The sequence below is a fragment of the Microtus ochrogaster genome, unplaced genomic scaffold, assembly GCF_000317375.1.
Source record: "Microtus ochrogaster isolate Prairie Vole_2 unplaced genomic scaffold, MicOch1.0 UNK24, whole genome shotgun sequence".
NCBI lineage: Eukaryota > Metazoa > Chordata > Mammalia > Rodentia > Cricetidae > Microtus > Microtus ochrogaster.
Window position 1 is genome coordinate 2,401,623 of NW_004949122.1, and position 21,975 is coordinate 2,423,597.

The 21,975-nt window shown below is 46.6% G+C and overlaps 1 protein-coding gene across 1 annotated transcript in view; it reads left to right on the forward strand.

Moving 5' to 3' along the window:
- Ephb1 (EPH receptor B1) overlaps positions 1–17,571 on the forward strand; it is a 445,475-nt gene extending 427,904 nt beyond the window's left edge. The window contains exons 13-16 of the mRNA XM_026789586.1: positions 2,511–2,660; positions 10,095–10,288; positions 11,882–12,037; positions 16,076–17,571. Of these exons, the coding sequence (XP_026645387.1) occupies positions 2,511–2,660; positions 10,095–10,288; positions 11,882–12,037; positions 16,076–16,184 (609 nt within the window). The 3' untranslated portion in view covers positions 16,185–17,571. The remainder of the gene's footprint in view (positions 1–2,510; positions 2,661–10,094; positions 10,289–11,881; positions 12,038–16,075) is intronic.
- The last annotated feature ends 4,404 nt before the right edge of the window (positions 17,572–21,975 follow it).

The following is a 21,975-nucleotide window of genomic DNA, read 5'->3' on the forward strand; positions in this document are numbered from 1 at the left end:
TCTCTCTCTCTCTCTCTCTCTCTCTCTCTCTCTCTCTCTCTCTCTCTCTCTCTCTCTCTCTCTCTCTCACACACACACACACACACACACGAACAATCATTTCTCTCTGTCTCTCTCTCTCTTTTCCTCTCTCTCTCTCTCTCTCTCTCTCTCTCTCATAGTCTTTCTCTCTGTCTCTTTCTCTGTCTCTCTCTCTCACACACACACACTCACATACACAAACACTTCCCGTTCTCTCTTACCACACTTAACTCAGGTGTTGTCTACAGTATGTGTTGATGCAGGGTCTGTTATTGGTCTAGAGCTCACCAAGTAGGCTAGACTGGCCAGCCATGAGGCCCAGGCATATGCCAGTCTCCAGTATTGCTTTTACAAGCACCCACTACCACTCCTGGCCTTCTTTATATTGGTTCTGGGGATCAAACTTGGGTCCTTGTGGTTGTAAGAGAAGCACTTTACTGCCCGACCTATTGCCCTGGCCGAACCCAAGTAATTTGAAAAAGCAAGCCCACTTTTTCTTTGGAGAAACCCAGGCTATCTCATGGTGTTTCAATGGACCCTCCCTCATGGGCAACATAGAACAAGGGTCTCTGAGCTACCACCTGCTGACGTTTTTATGTTTGGCAGTTATTTGTTCATCCGATGAATTTTCTACCTCTCTTCCCAGTCGTGGGTACCATATTGGTAAAGCCAGTAAATGCATTCATGTTCTGGGGATGGTGAGGACAGAGCATCCCTTGCAGGGCAGCCTAAACCCGTCCTCGAGACATTTGTCATGTTTCTGGCATTTGAGCTGAGGACACCTCCCACCACAAAAGCCTGCCAGAATCCCCAGGGGAAATCAGGAGTGTCTTCCTTGAAGAGCATGGGCCATGAGCTTGGGGAGGTCCAGGCCAGGCGGCCTTTCTTCCTCCCAGCCCTGGAGAGGAAACACAAAAATCCATCTTGCTGTCCACTGTTTCTTCTCCCCCTAGCCTGTAGATTAACCATTTAAACACCTTTGAAGCATTTCTGCCAAACTCTACCATCGATTTTGGTGATTCAAATGGATTGCAAGAGTGCCCAGTATAAAAGTTAGCTCCTACAGAAGAAGCATGAGCCCTGAGAGGAAAGAAAGTGGGCTCTGTTGCTCCCTGGTGTAGCCTGCCCTTGCCTGATTCCCTTAGTTTCAGGGACAACGGAGCCATTCGCTGCCCAGGCACAGAACGGTGAGATACTGGTGTTTGGAATGATGAGTAGAGAAAGAGGATCACATTGTCCTAGGAAAGGATGTGTTTGGGTGACAGCGTGACGTAGCTCACATTAACACTAAGCCATACTTAGCGCTTTCTGTCCCACCCTCACTGCTCTCTGATTCCTTCTGAGGAATCTCTGGCCTTGGCTAGGCCAGATTGCTTGAGTCCTTTCCTGCTGTTGGTCTGGATTTCCCTTCCACAGCAAGTCTGTCTGGTCAATCAATAACTTGCTCTCTAGTGAAAATACCAGTTAACACACAGGCAGTGTGGCATCAGACCTATAGGAAGAGCAGCTGCTTATGACACGTGAGGGCCAAACTCTACAGGTGCTCATGAGCAGGTGCTCAGAGAGGGTGGGTATTTGGCCTGGCCCCATAGGCAGAAAAAGCCAGTACTGATGTCCAAACAGGTACCCCAATTTTCAGAACCCCTACAGCTAACCTCCATCCTTACCCTCCTCCTTTTTCAATTGCATTAAATACATTTTGAGTTTCTGGTCTACCTCCCCACTATCTGTGTGCCATGATGACATTTGTATAGTCTCCAGGAAGCTACTCTCTGAGACCCCAGGTCTTCCTCAAAGAGAGCCCATGAAGAGCAGATGCTGTTTGCTCATGCGCTGGCTAAGTGATGTTTGGCAAAGACAGATTTTAGCTTTAGGTTAGCAGTGCTGATCAGGTCTAGAGGCGAGCTAAGGGCTAAAGACCCCTCACACCCAGTGCAGCCCAGGGCTGTAAGCAGGACTTGGAACTAGAAAAACCTTCCCTCTGGGATGGAGCACAATGTGAATAGGGGCAGAGGTACAGCTGGGGTGACTTTTCGGTAGGAGGGTCCCCAGAGCTTATGCCCCAGCTCTCCTTTAGGTTCATTGTGTTTCCTCTTGATCCAAGTCTGTGGTGTTTACATTGACATGAGACAATGACAACCATTGGCTAGCCAATCTGATGTGGTGCTACTGAGTTTAGAATGGTTGTATTCTCTCCTCCCACCACCTTACCCGGCAGTAGTGGTAAAAATCAGTGCAGGGTATCAGGGTGGGGTGATGGAATCTCACCATTGCCATCCCCTTCATGTGTGGAGTGCCCATGGGGCTAGTAAAGGCTCCCCCAAAGCTCCTCTAAGTAGACCTCCCTCAATGTTTCTTATTTACCAGTCACGGAGTTTCTTGGTTACCCCAATTCACAGGCTGAAACAATGTAGGGTATGGTATGAAGTAAGATGTGTGCCTTTTTTTGTTTTACTTATTTGGACCAACTTTGGTTTTTCCTTCTTTAGGGAGGAAAGATCCCCGTGAGATGGACAGCTCCAGAGGCTATCGCCTACCGCAAGTTTACGTCAGCCAGCGATGTCTGGAGCTATGGGATTGTCATGTGGGAAGTCATGTCATTTGGAGAGAGACCCTACTGGGATATGTCCAATCAAGATGTAAGTATCAGCCACATCTAACTGTCGTAAACACTCATCCAAGTAGACCTCATGCTGTGAGTGCCAAGGTTTCCATGTTTCTGCAACTTTTACCATCAGCTTAAAGAGAAGCAGCATAAGGAGTCCTTCTTCCCTGAGAAGCCAGTCTTGTTTGGCCTGTGCTAATATCAGCAAAGAAGATCCTGAGAAAGAGTCCCAAGGTGGCCAACTTCAGGCTGTAGACATAGAACCCCTGTCTATAGGGAGGCCATCAACCTCTCTCCAGGCTGCACTCCACAGAGAGGATGAGAATGGAGGGAAGAAGCCACTAAAGACGCTCTAAGTAGAGACATTTGGGTGATGTTCTTTCAAATGGGAAATTTGCTTCCTAGTAAAGAACAATGAAATTTTTGAAGGTACTTGGGTCTGATAAGATTCCAATCAAAAGTCTTGCCTGGATTTTAATACCACCTTTGACCTGAGATATTTCCTCCCATATCACTCCTTTTCTGTGTTTCAAATGCCCACTCTCTGCTTGGTGCCCAGAAACTTGCAACTTGCAAAGCCTGCATGTGTGTCTTGTTTTCCCTTCCCACCTTCATGGGGACAGTTATTTTCTTTCCAAGGTTCTAGACTGGAGGGGACAGGGCTGTCCCTAGTATAGATCAAATTCATTCGGCTCCTACAGTCACACTGTAAGCACGTCTATGCCTCGGTGGACTCTGAGGCACTCTTCAGCTTGTGAAAGCTGCCCCCAGACAGTCTTTTCTCAGAAGACAGAGAAAGGTGGTAGTTTCCCAGCAAAATTATAAGAAAAGGACCTACGGTGATTGTGGAATGGTATTTGGTGCTGTCGTGTGCAGAGTCCTTCAGTTCAGAGCCGACGAAATGACGACGTCCTTAACCAGGTCCTGATGCCAACCGTGTGGCATCTAGGTCCTCTATTATCTGTGATTAGCCACGCCTCGCCTCTGTTCCTGTAGTGTGTCCAATCAGTAAGTGCCAGAGCTGACAGGCACTAGGCTGCTTTTATGAAATCGGCTGCGCACGGCTTCCATCTATACTGTCTAAGTGAAAACTGCTTGCCAGACAAAGCAGACCCATCTTGTCCCCACCCAGAGACCTTAATCCGATAAAGAACAATTCAGCTCACATAGAATGGATTACAAAACCAACAAGCGAGATTTGACACTTGAGATATTCTCAGGCAATGCATTCACCTGTGCTGAAAATAAATGGAGGTTTCTGACATTGGGTTTCAAGAATTCCCCAATCATTCATTCAACACAGTCAGCTCATGCTAATGGCGATCAAAACAACGCACTTGCTGATCCTCCTCTTGAAGGGTTTACAGTCCAGTGGCATATACAGAGGGTTTGGGGAGCCTTTAGGAGGAGGGAGGAAGCTTTCTGGATATTTGATGTTTGAGTAGAGACTCAGAGGGAATGTGAACATCTGCAAAATAGTCAATAATTCTCATTTTGTTATACTTTTCCAAAATAAAGCCTCTAAGCCTTGTCCCAAGTGCAATTCTGCTCCTAATGGGCACAGGAGGTGACATCATGCTCATTCAGAAAGCCCCTGGGACCTGGCCTGGGGGAGAGTCAGGAGGGGCTCCCTGAGGCTGGGCTACAGTCACACTCATCAGAAAGCAGGGAGGTGGCAGCGGTGAAGGATTTTACAGATGACAATTGAAAAGGCTTGAAGGAAGAGAATTGCAGAGGCAAGTCGGAGTGCTGGTAATTGGGCTTCTGGAGCCCAGGAAGGTCTTTGAACATGTACAGAGAGTTTGTCAGCCAGAGAGAGCAGCTTGGAACTTCTGCTGCTTGGATCTGATTGACAGAGATAATGAGAGTGACATTGTCTGTGGAGAGGAGCTGCAGTTTCACTGAAACATCAGAGCTCAACTTAACCCACTGTGCCCTGGTTCCTGTGCTGCACTCCGCTCCTCCACTTCACTCTTCCCAGTTCAGGGTCGAGTAGGTACCGCCTGCCTCCGGCTCGCTAACAGGAAATGGGAATTCTGGCACAGCCAAGAACTCAAGTCAGAATTTGAGGGAAGGACTTCGCTCACTTTCCAGAGAGGCTACAGTCCCTCATATAACACCAGAAAATGCTTGGGACTTCCTACAGGCTCCTGTGTGCAACCAACCTCACACCCACCATCTCTGGGCTCATGTACACACAGCAAATCCCTCTCTGAGCTCAACATTTTGGTTAGGCCCTAAAATGTTTAGTCACACTGGACTGCAGACTGCATAATAAACTCAGACTAAATTGCCTAGACTGTTTCTCACATCCACCCCAACACCTCCCTCTGTCTTCCCCCTTGAAGTGCTTTCTGATCTTGCTCTAATATCCACCCTTTTGAGACAGGGTTTCTCTGTATAGCCCTAGCTGTCTTGGAACTCACTCTGCTCTATATACCAGTCTGACCTTGAACTCCTCTCTTCTTAATATTAATAGACCTCACCCTGCTATGAGCCAAGGAAGGGACTTAGAAGTCCTCCCAATAGATCTTCATTCCTGTTAAGTAAAATATCCCAGGCCCTGGCCTTAGGCCAAGTCTTCCCATACAATCCAAATGGCCTCTTGTATTTGTCACAGTCAGACATGTGAGCTAAGTGTGTCTCCACACTACTCTCCATATCTGTAAATGAGATGAGGCAGGGTGGCAGAGAATCATCCCCAAGTCCTAATAGAGGTCTAGCAATGTGTTTGATCTAATGGTACTGTAATAATAACCATGAGTTATATGCACTACACAAATTTATAGAAGTTCTAAACTTTTAAAAAGAGAATAAAATATCCCCAGGAAAATCACCTCAAAGATGAGGCCCAGCAGGCGAATGCTCCCCAAATACCAGTGGATGACCAAGGCATCTTTTTCCTCAAAGCTGGGAGTTGTGTTAGTCAGCTCTCCATTCCTGTAACAAATTACCCGAGAGAAATGATTTTACAAAAGAAAAGGTTTATTTTATTTTTATTTTAGGCATGTCATTCACAGTTGGTTGACTTCATGGCTTTGAGAACTTTATGAGATGGAATGTTAGGGTGGTGTGGCATGTAGCAGAGGAAGATGGTCATCAGCTAACAGAGTCGGGAAGCAAAAGAAAGGGGAAGAGAAGGCAGGGTGTCAATATCCCATTCGAGGGCATGTCTTCAGTGATATATGCTTTCTCTAGCTAGGTGACACTTCCTGAAGTAGCGTTATACCATCTCCTTATAGCACCATAGGCTACTGAACAAGCCTTGAACACATGGCCTTTGCAGGCATATCTAAATCATAAGAAGAGTATTACAGTTTGGATGTGAAATGTCTCTCAGAGGTTCATGTGTTTTCACACGTGGTTCAAATTCTCTGCTTCCTGGTTGATACTGTGTTTCAAACAGGTACCAAGCAACAGCTAACCTTGCTCTCTGTCATGGCTTCCTTGCCACGGTGGACCCTAACTCCATGAACCTGTGAGCCACAATGGTTCCTCTCTGCCTAAAGTTGCTTCTGTCCACTCTCAGCCGTGAGAAATGTAGCTTGTACAAAGTATAAAGACTTTAGAAGCATCAGTGCTTGGGTATCAACTTGGGTAATTGCAACAGAATCATCTAGGAGAAATATCTAATGAAGTCCCACTTTGTAAGCATGCATATGGGAAGAGAGTTCCCATGGTCATCCTCTATGGGAAAAGGTGATCAACGGGATATGGCCCCAATGTATCCCTACTATGTGCTTGGTGATTTCAAACACTACCTTCCTAGACTTCCAACATGGCCACTAATGGCTCCCTACTTGCTGAGAAATTGTCCACTAAGAGGTGGTGGTATTAACACCCTCCACATGATAAGGACTTTGCTGTCAGTCATCTGTGCAGAGTTCAACCTGTTCCCCCGCACTGTGTCTTCTCGCCTTTCTGATGGAGGAAGGTCATTGGTTAATTAATAAAGAAACTGCTTGGCCTCATAGGTTAAAACATAGGTGGGAGGAGTAAACAGAACAGAATGCTGGGAGGAAGAGGAAGTGAGCTCAGAGGCCATGCTCCCCTCTCCCGGGCAGACACACGCGATGAAGCAAGCCGCCAGGTCAGACATGCTGAATCTTTCCTGGTAAGACCGGTGCTACACAGTTTATTAGAGATGGGTTGATCAGGATATCAGAATTAGCCAGTAAGGGCTGGAGCTAATGGGCCAAGCAGTGTTTAAGTGAATACAGTTTGTGTGTTGTTATTTCGGGTAAAGCTAGCCGGTGGCGGGCGGCTGGGTGCCAGGAACATAGCCCCGCCGCTCCTATTACAACACCTTTCAAGCATCCTACTATGCAATTTCTCATCCAGTGACTATCCCTAGATTTCATATAATGAGAAGTAGAACTTGCACCCAAGATTCACTGGCCAACACCTCCAACCCCATGTCGTACTCATACCAACGTAGCCATTCTGCTCCGGACTGGCCCTTCTGAGGGGCAGGAGCACCAGATGGTTTGATAGTCTCTTCAAAAGCAGGTAAGCATGCCAAACACATTGAGGAAATGACAAACAAAAGCAAAAACAGCCAAACAAACAAAAAATTACCAGGGCAATTATCAATATGGCTACATTGCTTCAGTCTAAAGCTCGTGGGCGGAAGATTCAGTACATCCGTGGATCCCATCCTCTTGATGCCCTATGTGGAGTACTTGGGTCCACAGTGCAGCACAGTGAAGTGCTCCTCAAGCAGTGCTCCTCAGCGCTGTGCCTCTGAGACAGAGAGAGGGGTTGACTTGCTTGTGGGGGAAATTGGTTTATACAGTAGTGCCAGGACTTGAGAGGAACACAAATGCCTTTTGCTACCCTGCAGAGAAGACTTTGGAGCTCTCAAAGTCCATGACACTGGGAACCTGGGTTCTAGCCCCTCCTGCTGACCTCACCTAGTTTGGCCTTAGGTGATCTAGAGAAAGCAACTCTGAATGCTCAGTGAACAATTCCACCTGTCTCCCACAGTGAATGGAGACACCGTGTCCCTCAGTCCGGTTGCTCAGAAGACTTTAGAAATGGCACATGTCAATGAACCAGCTTAATAGGAACAATGCCGAGTCACTGGCTCTTGTGGATCCCTTAGCTTAGCTCTACCATGTTTTAGCCTATGGATGCCTCAGAGGCTCCAGCTGAGTGCTGTGGCCCCAGAGATAGATGATAGACACCTTAAAGCCAGGTATCCTATGTGTGTTAGCTGCCACCTTTTACACACCTATGTCTCAGGCACATTGCTTCATTGCCTAGTTGTCCATTTTCTCACCGGGAAAATGGGGTCATAATGTCCTCCAAAGAGGATACAAAGGAATTTGACTGAAAACAGCTTGGAGGAACTAAAAATTAGTCAGTCTTCAAAAGACAGTGTTCCCAGGCACTCATCATTTTATATTGCAGTGACACCGACATGCGGTGGATGCTCATTTTTCCCCATATTAAATGGAAAAATAATACACTGATTACCTCTAATAACCTCAGGTAACATCATCTCACACTGCTTGTACTGTCCATACAAACTGTAAAAATATAAGCTGATTGAGGATGTTCACTTTTTGACCAGTTTACAAGGTCAGAAAGAAAAGAACAATCAGTTGAAATTAATCTGATTTTTTTCCAGTGGAGGTAAAAATACCAGAAAATCACCGAACTCCAAATAATTTCCTTTGTTGTTTAAGGTGCTTCACCTGTTTAATATAAAATCAATGTACAATTATTATAGGCAATAAAATACAAACAAGCAAGATGGAAAACAGAGAGAGCATCCTGTTCCTCCTGCCCTGAAGTGACTGCAATTCACCCCACCGTGGATACCCGACCAGGTTGCCGTGCAGTTGCCGGGCTCTGTTTCGCTATGACTTTCAGTTTGTTTGTTTGTTTATGAAAGTGTAAGACCATGCTGTACAGTTAGACATCCCACCCTTTTGCCTGATATGGTAGTGTGAGCTTATTTCCATTTCAATGACCATATCACTGTAAAGGCTGGCGTTAGATTCCGGACTTTCTGTGGTATTGTAAATGTGCCCTCATAGAATTCTATGGTTAGAACTTGGGTCGCTTATGATATTTTTCTAATACAAAAAGTGCATAGGAGGCAAAATTGACTTTCATGAGTTGAGAATTAAGACACACAGTGTGAAAACACATACAAATCTGAAAAAATGAACTGCTGAAAGGTCCTGAAACTTTTGCAAAGTTTTTTTTTTTTTTCAGCAGAGGGAGTGAAAACCACCCACACTGGACTAGAGGTTTGCACTCACTTTGTGGTCGCATCTTGCTTTGGGGACTATTGTCACCACACTGAAAGTGTGTTTGCCATGACCTCCCATCCTTCCCATGCTGCTGCCTCAGGAGGTTCAGGGCAGCCTTGCACAGGGAGCATCTGCGGGATCCAGGCACGGAGTGGGACCGGCAATGCTGATTTGTCTCCCTTCCTTTTCCTTCAGGACTGAAAGAATGAGGTCATCTCAGGCTTTGGGAGCATATCTATAAATAACAGTTCGCCAGGTTTCTGCATCACATCTGTCACTGCTGTTTACCTCCTGTTTTCAGGAAGGCAGAGTTGAGCCCTGCACCTTCTGTTTTCTTTGTTTTGTAGATAAAGTCTTCTTATACAGCCCAGGCTAGCCCAGAAATCAGAATCCTCCTACTTCAACCTTTAAATTGCTGTAATTGCAACTGTGCACCACTATCTCTAGGTCCTATGCCTTTTCTGTGTATATGTGTGTATGTGTGTGCATGCACACACGTTCGTGTGCATGCATGTTCATATGCTCACACACATGTTCACACACAGTAGTGCTGGTGCTCTCAGAAACTAGAAACATTGAATGTCTCTGGAGCTGGAGTTCTAGAGCTACAGGCCACTGTGAGCTGCACAGTGTGGCTGCTGGGAATCAAACCCACTCCTCTGCAAAAACTGTCCATACTCTTTACCACCAGAGCCATCTCTCCAGTCCTACCTTCTATTCTTAAAACTGATTTAAATTTTGCATTTGTATTTGTGTATGTTTGTCTGTCTGTATGTACACCATGGGTAAGCAGTAACTGAAGAATCTAGAAAAGGGCATCAGATCCCATGGAAGAGGAGTCACAAATGGATGTGAGCTGCCTGGTGAGGGCACTGGCAACCAAACCTGGGTCTCCTGAAGACCGCAAATGCTCTTAACCAATGAACCACCTCTCCAGCGCGCTGAGCTTCTCATTCTTAAATAAACATTCACGGAGACTCAATTGTACCAGGCCCTCCCTATAACAGGTACAGAGGACACAAAGTGACAAAATCTTGTCCCTACTTCCTAGGTAGGGAAACCAAGATCAGAGCAAATCACATAGTAAGAGATGAGTGGCAACCAGTGAGGGTAACTGTGCCAACTTGGCTGGAGGAGGCTCCGTCTTTGCTATGTTTAGCTGGTAACACCTTTCTTAGTCACATGATTCTTCTTTGCTGCAACAGGTCATCAATGCCATCGAGCAGGACTATCGACTGCCCCCTCCTATGGACTGCCCAGCTGCCCTGCACCAACTCATGCTGGACTGTTGGCAGAAGGACCGCAATAGCCGGCCCCGCTTTGCCGAGATCGTCAACACCCTGGACAAGATGATCCGGAACCCAGCTAGTCTCAAGACTGTGGCAACCATCACCGCTGTGTGAGTCTAGTGAAGCAGGGTAACACCTAGAGGTGGTTGTTATCATGGCCAAGGGCATGGTTGGCAGCCTTTGCTCTCTCGGGAGCAAAGTTGGATTGGCACAGACTGTCCACTAATGGAAGACATTCCCAGATTTTTGCCTTCTTTTTATCCTCCCTCTCTCCCTCTAAAATATATTTCATGTGATACTCTGAGACCTGGTCAGGTTTCTGCCATCTGTTGGCAGCCAGTGGGCTCGGCACTGGGCTCTGTATTAGTAGATTGTATCTGCTATGACTGGTGATGCATCATTTTTAATAATCTCACGTCTGAGAGGCACCTCTTTGTTAACTGCACTGATTGTCTAGGCCAGTGTAGCTCTTGGCTTGAAGTTTTTGCCAAAACTTAGATAGGTAAAAGCTCCAATTGCTGTGAGACAAAAAAACAAAATACAAGGCAGATTCTTTTGATATGAATGGATGCACAAAGCAGCTGTCAGCTCCGGTGTCTGTGGTGCTTCACTTAGATACATTTGCATGAACTCATCTATTAATTTCTCTTTTCAACCAAAACGTAGTAGGTGGCTACAGGCCAGTCTTTGTACCCAGTGCTGGTTCTATACAACAAGTAGGATGTAGTTCTTGCCATTGTGGAGGTTTAAATAATGTAGGGCCAGCAGATATTGATCCGATGATCATAAAAAAAAATGTAAAATTGAGCACTTAATGGCGGACTTGGCAGAGTCCTGTGCAGAGCTCCCAGAGATCATGCCCCCAGTTGCAGCGAGAGCTATCTGGTGGATGCTCTTGCAGATGCCACCTGAAGGGCCAGAGTGCATGGACTGGATGAGGGCAAAGGGCAAGTGCTTAGCCTGTGAGGAGAGTCAGAAGCTCAGGGCCAGTTGCTAAGCATGAAGTTGACCAAGCCGGTGAGGTGGGCAAAAGTAAGGGCACTCAGGGTCCTTGGGGTGTATTGAGCATTATCTTCATTTTTAGGACAGTGAGCAGCTATCGAAGGGTTTGGCATATGTTACAACCAAGGAAAGAGCTTTTATGGGATCATTCTGCATTTCGCAAAGTATATCTGACTGCGGTGTGGACCTTGTAAAGGAGAGTTCCAAAGAGCACCTTAAAGAGGGCAATGCCATGCAGACATGGGAAGTAAACTCTTGTGGCCTAGAGAGAAGTTGGATGTGAAACTGGAGGGACATCAAGATGGCTGACATCAAGATGGCTGACCTCAAAATGGCTGGCCTCAAGATGGCTGGTTCCATTCCCAGTGTATCTGCCTTGGGTCTGTTCAGAGAAGGGCGGTCATTGCTTGGCTGTTCCATGCCATGCTTTTCAGACATCAGGAAAAAGAAAACTGTTACCCGTAGATTTAGCGAGGCTGTGCACATCTTTTACAGGATCGCATCTTTGGATGAGGAGTCAGTCCTCCTCCCTTCAACTGAATACTGTACCAAGCTGTTTGTGTCATTGACTGACCTGTGACAATTCTTAGAAGTAGAAGACTGGCCCCTCAGCTTCAGAGGTGGTGCCAGGAGGGAAGAGTCAGTCTGGAGTGCCACCTCTCTTTAGCTGTGTGTTCACCTGTTCCTCTCTGTCTCGCCAGGCCTTCCCAACCCCTGCTTGACCGCTCTATCCCAGACTTCACGGCCTTTACCACCGTGGATGACTGGCTGAGTGCCATCAAAATGGTCCAGTACAGGGACAGCTTCCTTACCGCTGGCTTCACCTCCCTCCAACTGGTCACCCAGATGACATCAGAGTAAGTAAAGAAAGCCTCCTTCGTCCAGCCCAGAGCTAGGTGTTCGGGCCCCTTCACTGCTGCTGAAGATAGTGTGGGTCAGAGCCCCTTCTCTGTGTAGAAGCAGCCTTGTGGGGCTGTAAGATGGAGGTTGGAGCCAGAGGGATACTGAGGGTGATCTGTTCTGGGCCCAGGATAAGAATTATTCATAGTTGTAGCCATATGTCATTTGTCTAATCATCAATTACTTCTCTTCCCCATTCAAGTTTATAAACTCAGCCCAGCAAAGAAAGCATCTAGCTGGAAGGGACTAACACAGCAGCCAGCACTTTGGACAGAGTCGCAGGCAGTGACAGCCCTGAATCAGCAACCACTGAACTGTGTGGGGCGGGGCCATCCTCACACTTGTACAGCCCTTGTAAACACACACACATTTCCATTTCACACTCATTACTGGTCTGCTGCTCCCACAGGAGTGTGGAGGAATACACAAAATAAAATTAGTCAAATAAGAGGAGAGCGAGACAGGTTCTTAAAGATCCATGTGGTCCATCGCTTCCCCCAGAATGTTGTGAGCGGCGCCAGTTGTAGGAAATGTTAATCGGTTCTCCTTGGAAAAAAAGGTCCCACGGTCAAATAAGTTTGGGAACTGCTGCACACTTTATCATCCTGGTGGAGATTCACTGCTCATATTAGCATTATAAAGGCTGTGAGAAATCCCGAAATAAAGAAGCCCATTCCAAATTATTAAATACCATAGAACCATAGTTTTGAGGGACAGGTTTTTATGGAAGTGCAGTTTGGGAAATATTTATCTAGTGCCAATCTTTCCTTCCAGCAGATTCTGAAATAGTGTGACATATGAGGCAAGATGGGACACAAGGCTGCTTTTCCAGCTGCTTTTCTGGCTGCTGGTTCAATATACATCTAACCTCCCTCTCCCTGACACACACTTTTCCCCTCTAAAGACCAAAAGAGGGCTCAGCTTTTGCTGCCCACTGGAATAGTCTGGGAATCTTTAAGAAGTTCAGAAGCCTGTACCTGGGGATGAGACTCAGCTAGCAGGGTGCTCACCTAACATACCTGAAGCCTGGATTCAACCTCCAGCTCTGTGTAAACTGGGGATGATGGCACATGTCTGTAATCCCAGCACTTGGGAGGTAGAGAAAAGGGAGCCAGAAATTCAAGGTTATCTTTACTTACCGTATCAAGTTCAAGGCCAGCCTGGGCTACAGAAGACCAAAGTACTGATGCCACCTGCAGCCTTCTGATTAATTGCTATGTGGTAAGAGCAGAACGCATGGCTTAGGGGATTTCAATGTCCCCAGGTGAATTCTGACGTACAACAAACATTGGGAAGAAACACAGGAAGGACCAGGCTCACATTTTGCTTTTGCCTTCTGTATTCAATGAAGTTCAAATGATCTAAGCCAGGAAATCAATTCTTTCTTACATACACACACACACGCACACACACACACACACACACACACACACACACACACAGACACACACAAACCCTGAGCCCCAGTACATACTGATGCATCAGAGTGAATTCTGGAGGCCTGGGATACACATCTGCTATGGCAGAGGACCCATCAGTCCAGCAGGCAACTGACACATGGTAACTGGTCACCTGTCATATCTTAGGCACAGTGCTGGACGCTGGGGTTTTCTTATGACCAGGCCAGTGGCTGCACCTGGGAGAGGAGATTCGAGACCCATTCTTAGCTTTACTTCAGTGCAAATGGACCCTGACTATGTGCAGCCCATGCCTGGAGTCAGGCTTTACCACTGCAAGGTTTATTCTTCTCATGAATGATGGAGTCAGGGTTTTCTCCAGAGGGTGGATTGAATGTGCATCTCCATTTGAATCTACTGAATCGCAGCGTATGCTTGATAAAGGTCCATTTTCTGGTGACCCCTAAAATAAAATAGATAAATAAAAATAAAAATAATTAAAAAGGACAGCCCTACACATTTTGAATGATTGCCAATGGGTGGGCACAAAACTCAAAGAAATAAAGTTAAAAAGAACGAGCCTTCCCACCCTGAAGAGCTCAGAGGGATGCTCCTGGGTGATCAGAGGACCAAGAGGTGGGCATTCGTGGCATTAGACTCACTCTGCTTTGCTCCCTCTCAGCTGACTACAATTTTCTTTTTGACATATTTTCCCCTCCTCCCCTCCATAATAGAATGAGTCAAATAAAGCTGTTCCTTCAGTCTGGGGAAAGTCGCAGAAAAAAAAAGGAACAAGGAGAGGATTAAAAGGAAAGTCAAACTGAAAATTAAGGGATTTAGTTCAAAGTAAAACACAGCCACACAGTACTGGAGCAATTCAGTTTGTTTCTTGAGAGATGAAAGACGGAGGAGAAAAAAAAAAGGAAATGAGCAACTCGATAAAATAGATGGTGGGGCAATTTGTGAATTCAGAATTCAAGCATGCTTCCCCAAAGTACTCGCTGTAAAAGACACGGGCAATTTGCCTATCTCAAGTGGCTGCAGCCTTAGAGAGATGGACTACAGCTCACAGGGTTGTGGAGGGAGGCATAAGTGCCAAGACATTGTGGTTACAGACCCAGCCCCGGGTCTGCTGGAGTGTGAAGTATCCAAAAATGCCTGCCTGTGCCAGGGTCAGGAAGCTTGGAAGAAATAAGCGGTAGCATAGGGGAGTTGGAAAGGCCTGTGAGGGAGGCCGGGAACCAGGCGCTGCTGTATTTGAATTCTGCTTCTCTCACTGCTTGCCTGCTATGTGATAGTTAGTGCTTTACTTCTTTGGATGACACTTGTCTCGTCTGTAAATGCATGTGTAAGAATAGTGCCCGTGTCACTGGTTTGCAGAAAGACAAATGGAATGGCGTACACTAACAAGCATGCGTTTGGCCCATCGCCTGCTCAGAAAACCTGGCTGCTGTTTAACTTACCTATCTGTGAATGCAGTTTCTCGATGACTGAGAACCTCATCCCTGCAGGTTTAGATAGGATGGTATATAGCACATAGTGTGCACTTGGGCAGCTAAGGAAAGATGCGTGGGTCTCCTCGAGGTCAGACTTAAGCCATGAACTTTTCCACATGACTTCTCCCAGCTCACAGATGAACCCAATCTGAGCTTCTGTCCCAGACATATTCTTTGGATTCCTACTTGGGCAGATATTCTAAAGTTATTTTAAGATCACCCTTCTTAAAAATGCATGGCATTAAAATTCAAACAGAGTGAGAGATTGGAAGCTCAGGGGGAAACATCAGAAGACCAGGCAAGCCCCATAGCTTTTCAGTCACAGTGGGTGTTCACTAATTTAGGCAGGAAGCTCCACGAAATAACCAAAGTCCCATAGAGTGTGCGCTTGGAGAGTCAGCCACAGAGAAGAGGAAAATTCCAGTCCACCTGAGGGTCATGGCCACTAAGAAAGGGATGCTTCTGGATCCATGGGTGAAGAATAAGGCATAGCTCATGCAGACTGTGTGGGGAGGGGGCAGGAGGGATGCACAGAGAACATGTATTTGAGCGGGATAGTATTATAACTGGGTACTGGGGTTGGATAGCTCAGTCAGTAGTGTGCTTGCTGGGTGATCATGAAGACCTGAGTTTCATCTCCAGGATCACTGTAGGAGAAGCTGGGTGAGGTGGCAGTCACTTGCAATCCTAGGCCTGGGGAGGTGAGGCAGGAAGATCTCTTAGGCTCCCTGGCCATCCACACTGTCATAATTGGCATGCCCCAAATCAGTCAGTGAGAGACAAGCTCATAAAAACAAACACACAAAACGAGGTGGATGACAACTAAGAATAACACTCAAGGCTGGCCTCTGGCCTCCATATACATGTACATATATGTGCACACACCCCCCCACTAGATACTCAAACACATTCACACAAAGACAAAGTAAAAGAAAATATATAGTTATGTTACTGCTAAATACTTGGGTTTATTTCACTTAAGATTCTGGGATGGTTAGCACCTTTTTCTGGCCACTGTATTGTCAGGAGCATACCTTTGGTGATAAGTTTGAGCTGTGGAAAGGCTGCCCTAACTCTAACACTGACTTCTTTGCCCTTCTAGAGACCTCCTGAGAATAGGGGTCACCTTGGCAGGCCATCAGAAGAAGATTCTGAGCAGCATCCATTCAATGAGGGTCCAGATGAGCCAGTCACCATCGGTAATGGCATGAGAACACTTGCATTCCTAGGGGAGGAGAGGAAGGAAAAGGACCAGGGTCAAAGGGTCAAAGGGAAACCAGAGGTTGACCACTGTGGAATGTGCAAGGAAGATCAGCTTTTTTGGCTGGGAAACAACTTTTCATCTGTGAAGAATGAACTGGACCCATTGCTCACGGGCGATTGTCGTTTCTCCGCAGCAGAAGCACGTAGATGCCGTGGGAAACCAAACACGTAATAATAAAGATAGAAAGGTGATGTTTAACAGAAGTGAAGCCGAAACCATATGCATTGGGAACCAAGATGAACTCAGTTCCTATCCAAGGGGGACTGGAGTTTCCTGTCTTCGGGAAGAAGGGAAGGAGGTGGAGGGATGAGAAGCAAGCCTCGGCTGTTCCATCTTCTCCCTCACCAATGATGTTCTTTTCTTTTCTCCTTTTGTGCTCCTCCCTGAGAGTCCTCCCCCACATCCATTTCCCTTTGCTCATGACTCTTGTAGGGAAGCTTCTTCAAATAAAACCCAGCTCCTGAGTCTCCAGATGTCGTCTGTCAGTTGCCAAAGGACTTTGCTGACCACTACTGCATGGGGATCCAACCAATTCAATTAATGTCTTCATATTGAAGAAGAGATGTACCTTCAATTGAAAACCTTGTTTTTCTTTTGTTTGCATTTTCTGCAAAAAGGAAAAAAAAGAAACCACAAATTGGAAATAATAATAGAAAAACCTGTTTCCGTGTGCAAGCGCACACGTCTGTGTGTCTGCGTTATAAAACGACTGTGCTTGTTCGTGACAGATGCAAACAAGAAAAAAGAATTGGGAAAGTTTTGGCCCTGGGAGGCCTCAGGGGGCTGGAACAAGCTGTTGGCCTGGCTTTCTGCTTAGGCCCACTGGCCGCTTGGCTCAATGAGAAGAGAGAAAAGAGGGGGGCGGGGAACTCAATTGAAAGGAAAATTTTAAAAAAAGAAAGTAGTCTCTGAAGAGTTTGCAAATTAAGACAGGAAACAGGTGAGTGGTTTGAATTGGATGCAGTGTGGGCCATTCTGGAATGATGCTGACTGAAGAGTTATTATTAATAAGATCTGAAGAGGAGGAGAAGGCGAGGATTTCTGGAGAAGGTTCTTCCACAGCCCTGGAACCAGCGATATTAGGGACGGCAAGGGAGAGTTCTTTCTTGCCTGGCCTGTGGACTGGCTGAAGCCGTGTGACAGCCAAGGAATGTTTCTGTCGTGTCCGTGTTTCTCTTTGCATTCCTTCTTGTACCTCATTGTTCATTGTTTGATTCACTTTTGTAAATTCCACCTAACATTTGAATATTTTTAATTTCTCCTTTTACCTTAATCTCCTTCCTAATTTTATCTGTCTAATTAAAAAGAGCAGAAGCATGTCTGGGTTTATGTAAGATGTTGTCAGAGTGTATGTCCCTGGACCCCGACTTAGCTCCCACACTAAACTAAGAAGCTGATGTCCAAACTTTAGACTGCTTGCTATTGCTATGCCTGCAAACACGCAGCTAGGGAAGGTGTGGACTTAGCAGGAACCTTGGCTCCAAATTTAATACATATTTAAGACGGCATGAGCCTTTTCCTCGAGGCTTAGGTAACTGATCTGGGAGTGTCCTAGTTTCGTTTCTGTTGCTGTGATAAAATACCATGGCAAAAAGCAGCCCAAGGGGGAAAAGTTTATTTGATTCACAATTCCAGGTGATAATCCATTATTGCAGGTAAGTCAAAGCATCAGGAACCTGAAGCAGGTAGTCACGCTGCATCACATCCACAGGTGAGAGCAGAGAGGAACTAAACGAACGCCTTCTCACTTGTGCTCAGTACCCTTTCTGCTTTTTACAGTCCAGGATATCCTCTGCCTGGTGAATGGTGCTGCCTACAGTAGGCGGAGTCTTCCCACGTCAATTAACATAATCAAGGCAATTCCCCTTGGACATACCCACAAACCAACCTGACCTAGGCAAACCTTATTGAGACTCCCATCCCTGGAGATGCTAGGTTGTTCGAAGTTTGCAATTAAAACTGTCACAGGGGCTTTCTGGCTTTGAGTTACAGGCTGCAGACCAGCAGGAACCTCCCTCAAAGTGTCTCATAGCTTGAAGATGCAGCTACAACCCAGGCGAGCTTACCTTAAAGTGTGGTTGTAAAGTTGAGCCCAGGAGGATGGGAGAAGCTGGGGAGAGAGAGCACCTGTCCGCAGAATTCCATGTGGTCTTTAGAGGGCTCCAGTTCAGCCAGGAAGGTAGAAGACAAAATCTCCCCTGGTTAGTTGATTAACAATTACAAGCCCAGTTTAGTAATTATCCCCAAAGACTCAGTCCATGAGTGTCTTCCAAGCCTAAGCGACATGACCGATCTGTTCTCGGTTTTCACAAGAGTGGGTTTAAATTTGCTCTCTTTGGCAGCATTTCTTACCAGAGTCTCTTCTCTGGCACTGCCATTGCCATCCTCCCTTCTTGCTGGGGTCAAGCAGGGTTAACATAAAGATCGTGTCAAACTCTTCATTTGCTGTTACTGTAAGTTCCCAGAAAGGACAAAGAGAACACAGAGCACACAGACGAGAACAGGAGGGATCCACGCAGACCAGAAAGGAGGCACAGTTCTCAGCGACACTGACATGAACAAGCACTCCACAACTTCAGCCTGCCCTGCAGATGCCCTTCCTGTGTCCAGGAAATGTCACCCCCAGACCAATCGAGAGCAAGAAGTAGGAAGGGGACTGCGGAGCGTCATTAGCCAGCCGTCAAGAAAGGCACTCTTTTGCCTTTAACATATTTTGCTTTACATACTGAGTTCTCTTCCACAGTATAAATGTGTGAAGTCCCAGCAGGTCCTGCCTTTTTCCCACTTCCAGACTCAGAACCTCAGGAACAAAATCAACGGAGTCAGCATTTTAACTTGGACATATGACCCCCCACTCCTCACCTTTGCCCCAGTGGGATGTCACACCCAAGTGTGGCTTGACATCACCTGTGGGGAGAGTAATCACAAGTTACAGAGCCTCCATGTGGTGGTCTTCGAGTGGGTCCTAGAACTTGAACATCTTACAAGTGGTGCTGATGCTGCTGGCCCAGGGACCACACTGTGGAAGCCGTGGCACTATCTTAACCTTCCTCCCTGGGAATTCACGGTGTTCTGTGTGAAGACACTGGCTTAGGAAGTGATAGTTGCTGGGGTTCCTGAGGCTCCCTGAAAGAGAGGCATGAGCCTCACTCTTTTTGGTATAAAGTGATAGGAGAGCCTGACAGGCAGAGCCTTCCGTAGAGAGGTGTCTCAGTACACTGAGTTTAGGGGACTTCCTTCTCAACTCTCTAAGCAAACCCTTGGGAGGATGCTTACTGCAGCGAGAGCCCATCCTTCTGGATTGCACGTGCTGTCTCCCCATCATCCTACCGAGACATTTTTGTGGGGGGGGGATTGCTGGTAATGGAACCCAGGACAAGCACTCTACCAACTGAGCCACATTCTTGGCTCAAGAGCTCTACTTTTTTAATAGTATATTTTAATTTATTATTTGAGAATTTCATACATATATATATAATATATTTTGTGAGTCTATTTATCTATCCCTCACTTTCTCCAGCTCCTCCTGGGACCTCCAACATCCCCCTCCCAATTTTTTTGTTCTCTTTATTTTTATAGCCCTGAGTCTAAGTAGTGCTGCTTATAAGCACATAGCTATAGAGCCACCCACTGGTCCTTAAGCAACCTACCAGTGGTCACATCCTTGAAGAAAAGTGACTTTCTCCCAGTAGCCATCAAATGATAATAGCGCCTCAGATTTGGGTGGGGTCTTATGAGCCGCTCCCTCAACCATGCTGGGATGTTGGCTGACTTGATCTTGTGTACACAGCCATCGCTGCTGAGTTCATGAGTACATCTTGTGACATGCTCAGAACTTAAATATATGCAGTGATTTGTGAGTTGCAAAGCCAAGCTGACAGGATGCAATCTGCAACCTTGCCAGGTAGCCCAGGGTGTGGTTAAACACAGGAGATCACCAAGAGTGACCAGGTATGGTCCGCCAATGGCAGGTGGGCCAGGGCTTACAGAAATGGAGATGGCTTGCTGGGGATGCCTTAGAGACACTCACCTCCTCCTGCACTCTCTCTCCCTCCCCCAACTCTCTCCAACACTCAGAGGGAGGAATAGAGGCTGATAAAGAGGAGAGAACAGCATCTATGGAGACACAGGATTCTATTCTAGGATTACTGCTGTGAGGCTTAGGGAGGCAGAGTGCAAGAGAGAAAAACTACACCCTTCAATAAGAAATGCGAGTTCCCAGTAGCTCTGTCTGTTCTAAGTGGCTCTTTGTGGGGTAACCTAAGCCTTCATCATCCTTTAAAAATAACGGCTCTGTCACCAACTGGCTAAGGACACAGTAAGTCCCTTGCTAATGACGTAAAAGGAAGGTTGCAACAATACCAGCAGCACAAGGCACCATCCAGAATTCCCGAAGGACCCAATACCCAAAGAGATTGAAAAGTTCACAGAAGACTGAGCTCTGAGGTCACTGTGCCATAACACATAGAAGCCATGGGGTCATTTCTAAAATCAGACATGTCTGTATCTTCCCAGATGCTAGCAAAGCTGCAGGTAGTGCCAGAGTGGAATCCTCGGGGTCACAGAAAGGTGGCCAACTGGTGAAGAGGGTGTGTGGCTCATGCTTTAAGATCATGCAAAGTTTGAGACCAATGGCATCTGTGTTCACCACTAACAACTCTTGAGAGACCAGCAAGAGATCTGAGGACAAACCTGGGCTCTGGTAGAGCTCAGGCCTCAGAGCAAGGGTGACGGGATGAACAGAGATGGATGGGCCTCTTCTGCACACCTATGGAAGAGATCCCGTGATACTCTGCATCCCCCTGGGCTTGCCTTGTTAGCAAGGGCCCTGGGTGGTTCCAAGCTATTGAGAGTCACAACTAAGTACATCAAAATTCCTGGCAATTCCCAAGTGAAAGAGGACGCAGGGGAGGTTGTCCTTGCCTTGTGACTCTCTGTTAGCAAGTCACCTGGCTTGTAGAAGGCACAGAATTTTTGGTGCCTAAAATAAGTTCAGACTGAACAGGTTTAGCAAGCTGTGACTTCACCTCTAGACATCCATGACCTTAGACAGCATGCTTTAAAATAAGTTAATCCCCAAGTATTTCACTGGAATCTTCCTCAATTACTCTTAACTGTCATCAGTCACAGCCTACTTTATTTTAGTCTCTTGATGTTTCAAGCACTCCCTTTCAACCCCGTCTGACTCCTTAACAAGGTGTCAGAGGCATCCCTAGAGCTCCAGCTAGGGACACAGCAGTTTCTACATCTGAGTGTTAGTCACTGCTCAGAGGCACCAGAAGGCAGAAACTAGCTTTTCTCATTCCTTGTATGACAGAAGCAAATCCATAGTGCAGGGGAGGCAGGGGCAGAATGCAGCCTACCCTGAGAGGAGCCCAGACTGTGTCCTGAACCCTGAACCTGGGGACTGTGTGCTGCCAAGGTAACTTGTGGTTAGGCCGTGGGGACTGGCAGGGCTCCTCCGACTAAGGGAACATGACTGGTGCTCTATTTTCTCTTTGGGGAGCTAGAGGCAGAGCTTTGTGTAGTCCAGGCTGGCCTCCAGTTGGCTAGAAGCCTATGATACCTTGATCTCATGACCCCCCTGCCTCTACCTTCCAAGAATTGGGGTTACAGTTGTGTACCACCATGCTCAGTGTATATCTTCTTGAGAATCAAACTCAGGACCTCATGCATGCGAGGCAAGCCCTCTTTCAACTGAGCCACAAGACCAGACCTACATCAGTATTTTAACAGCC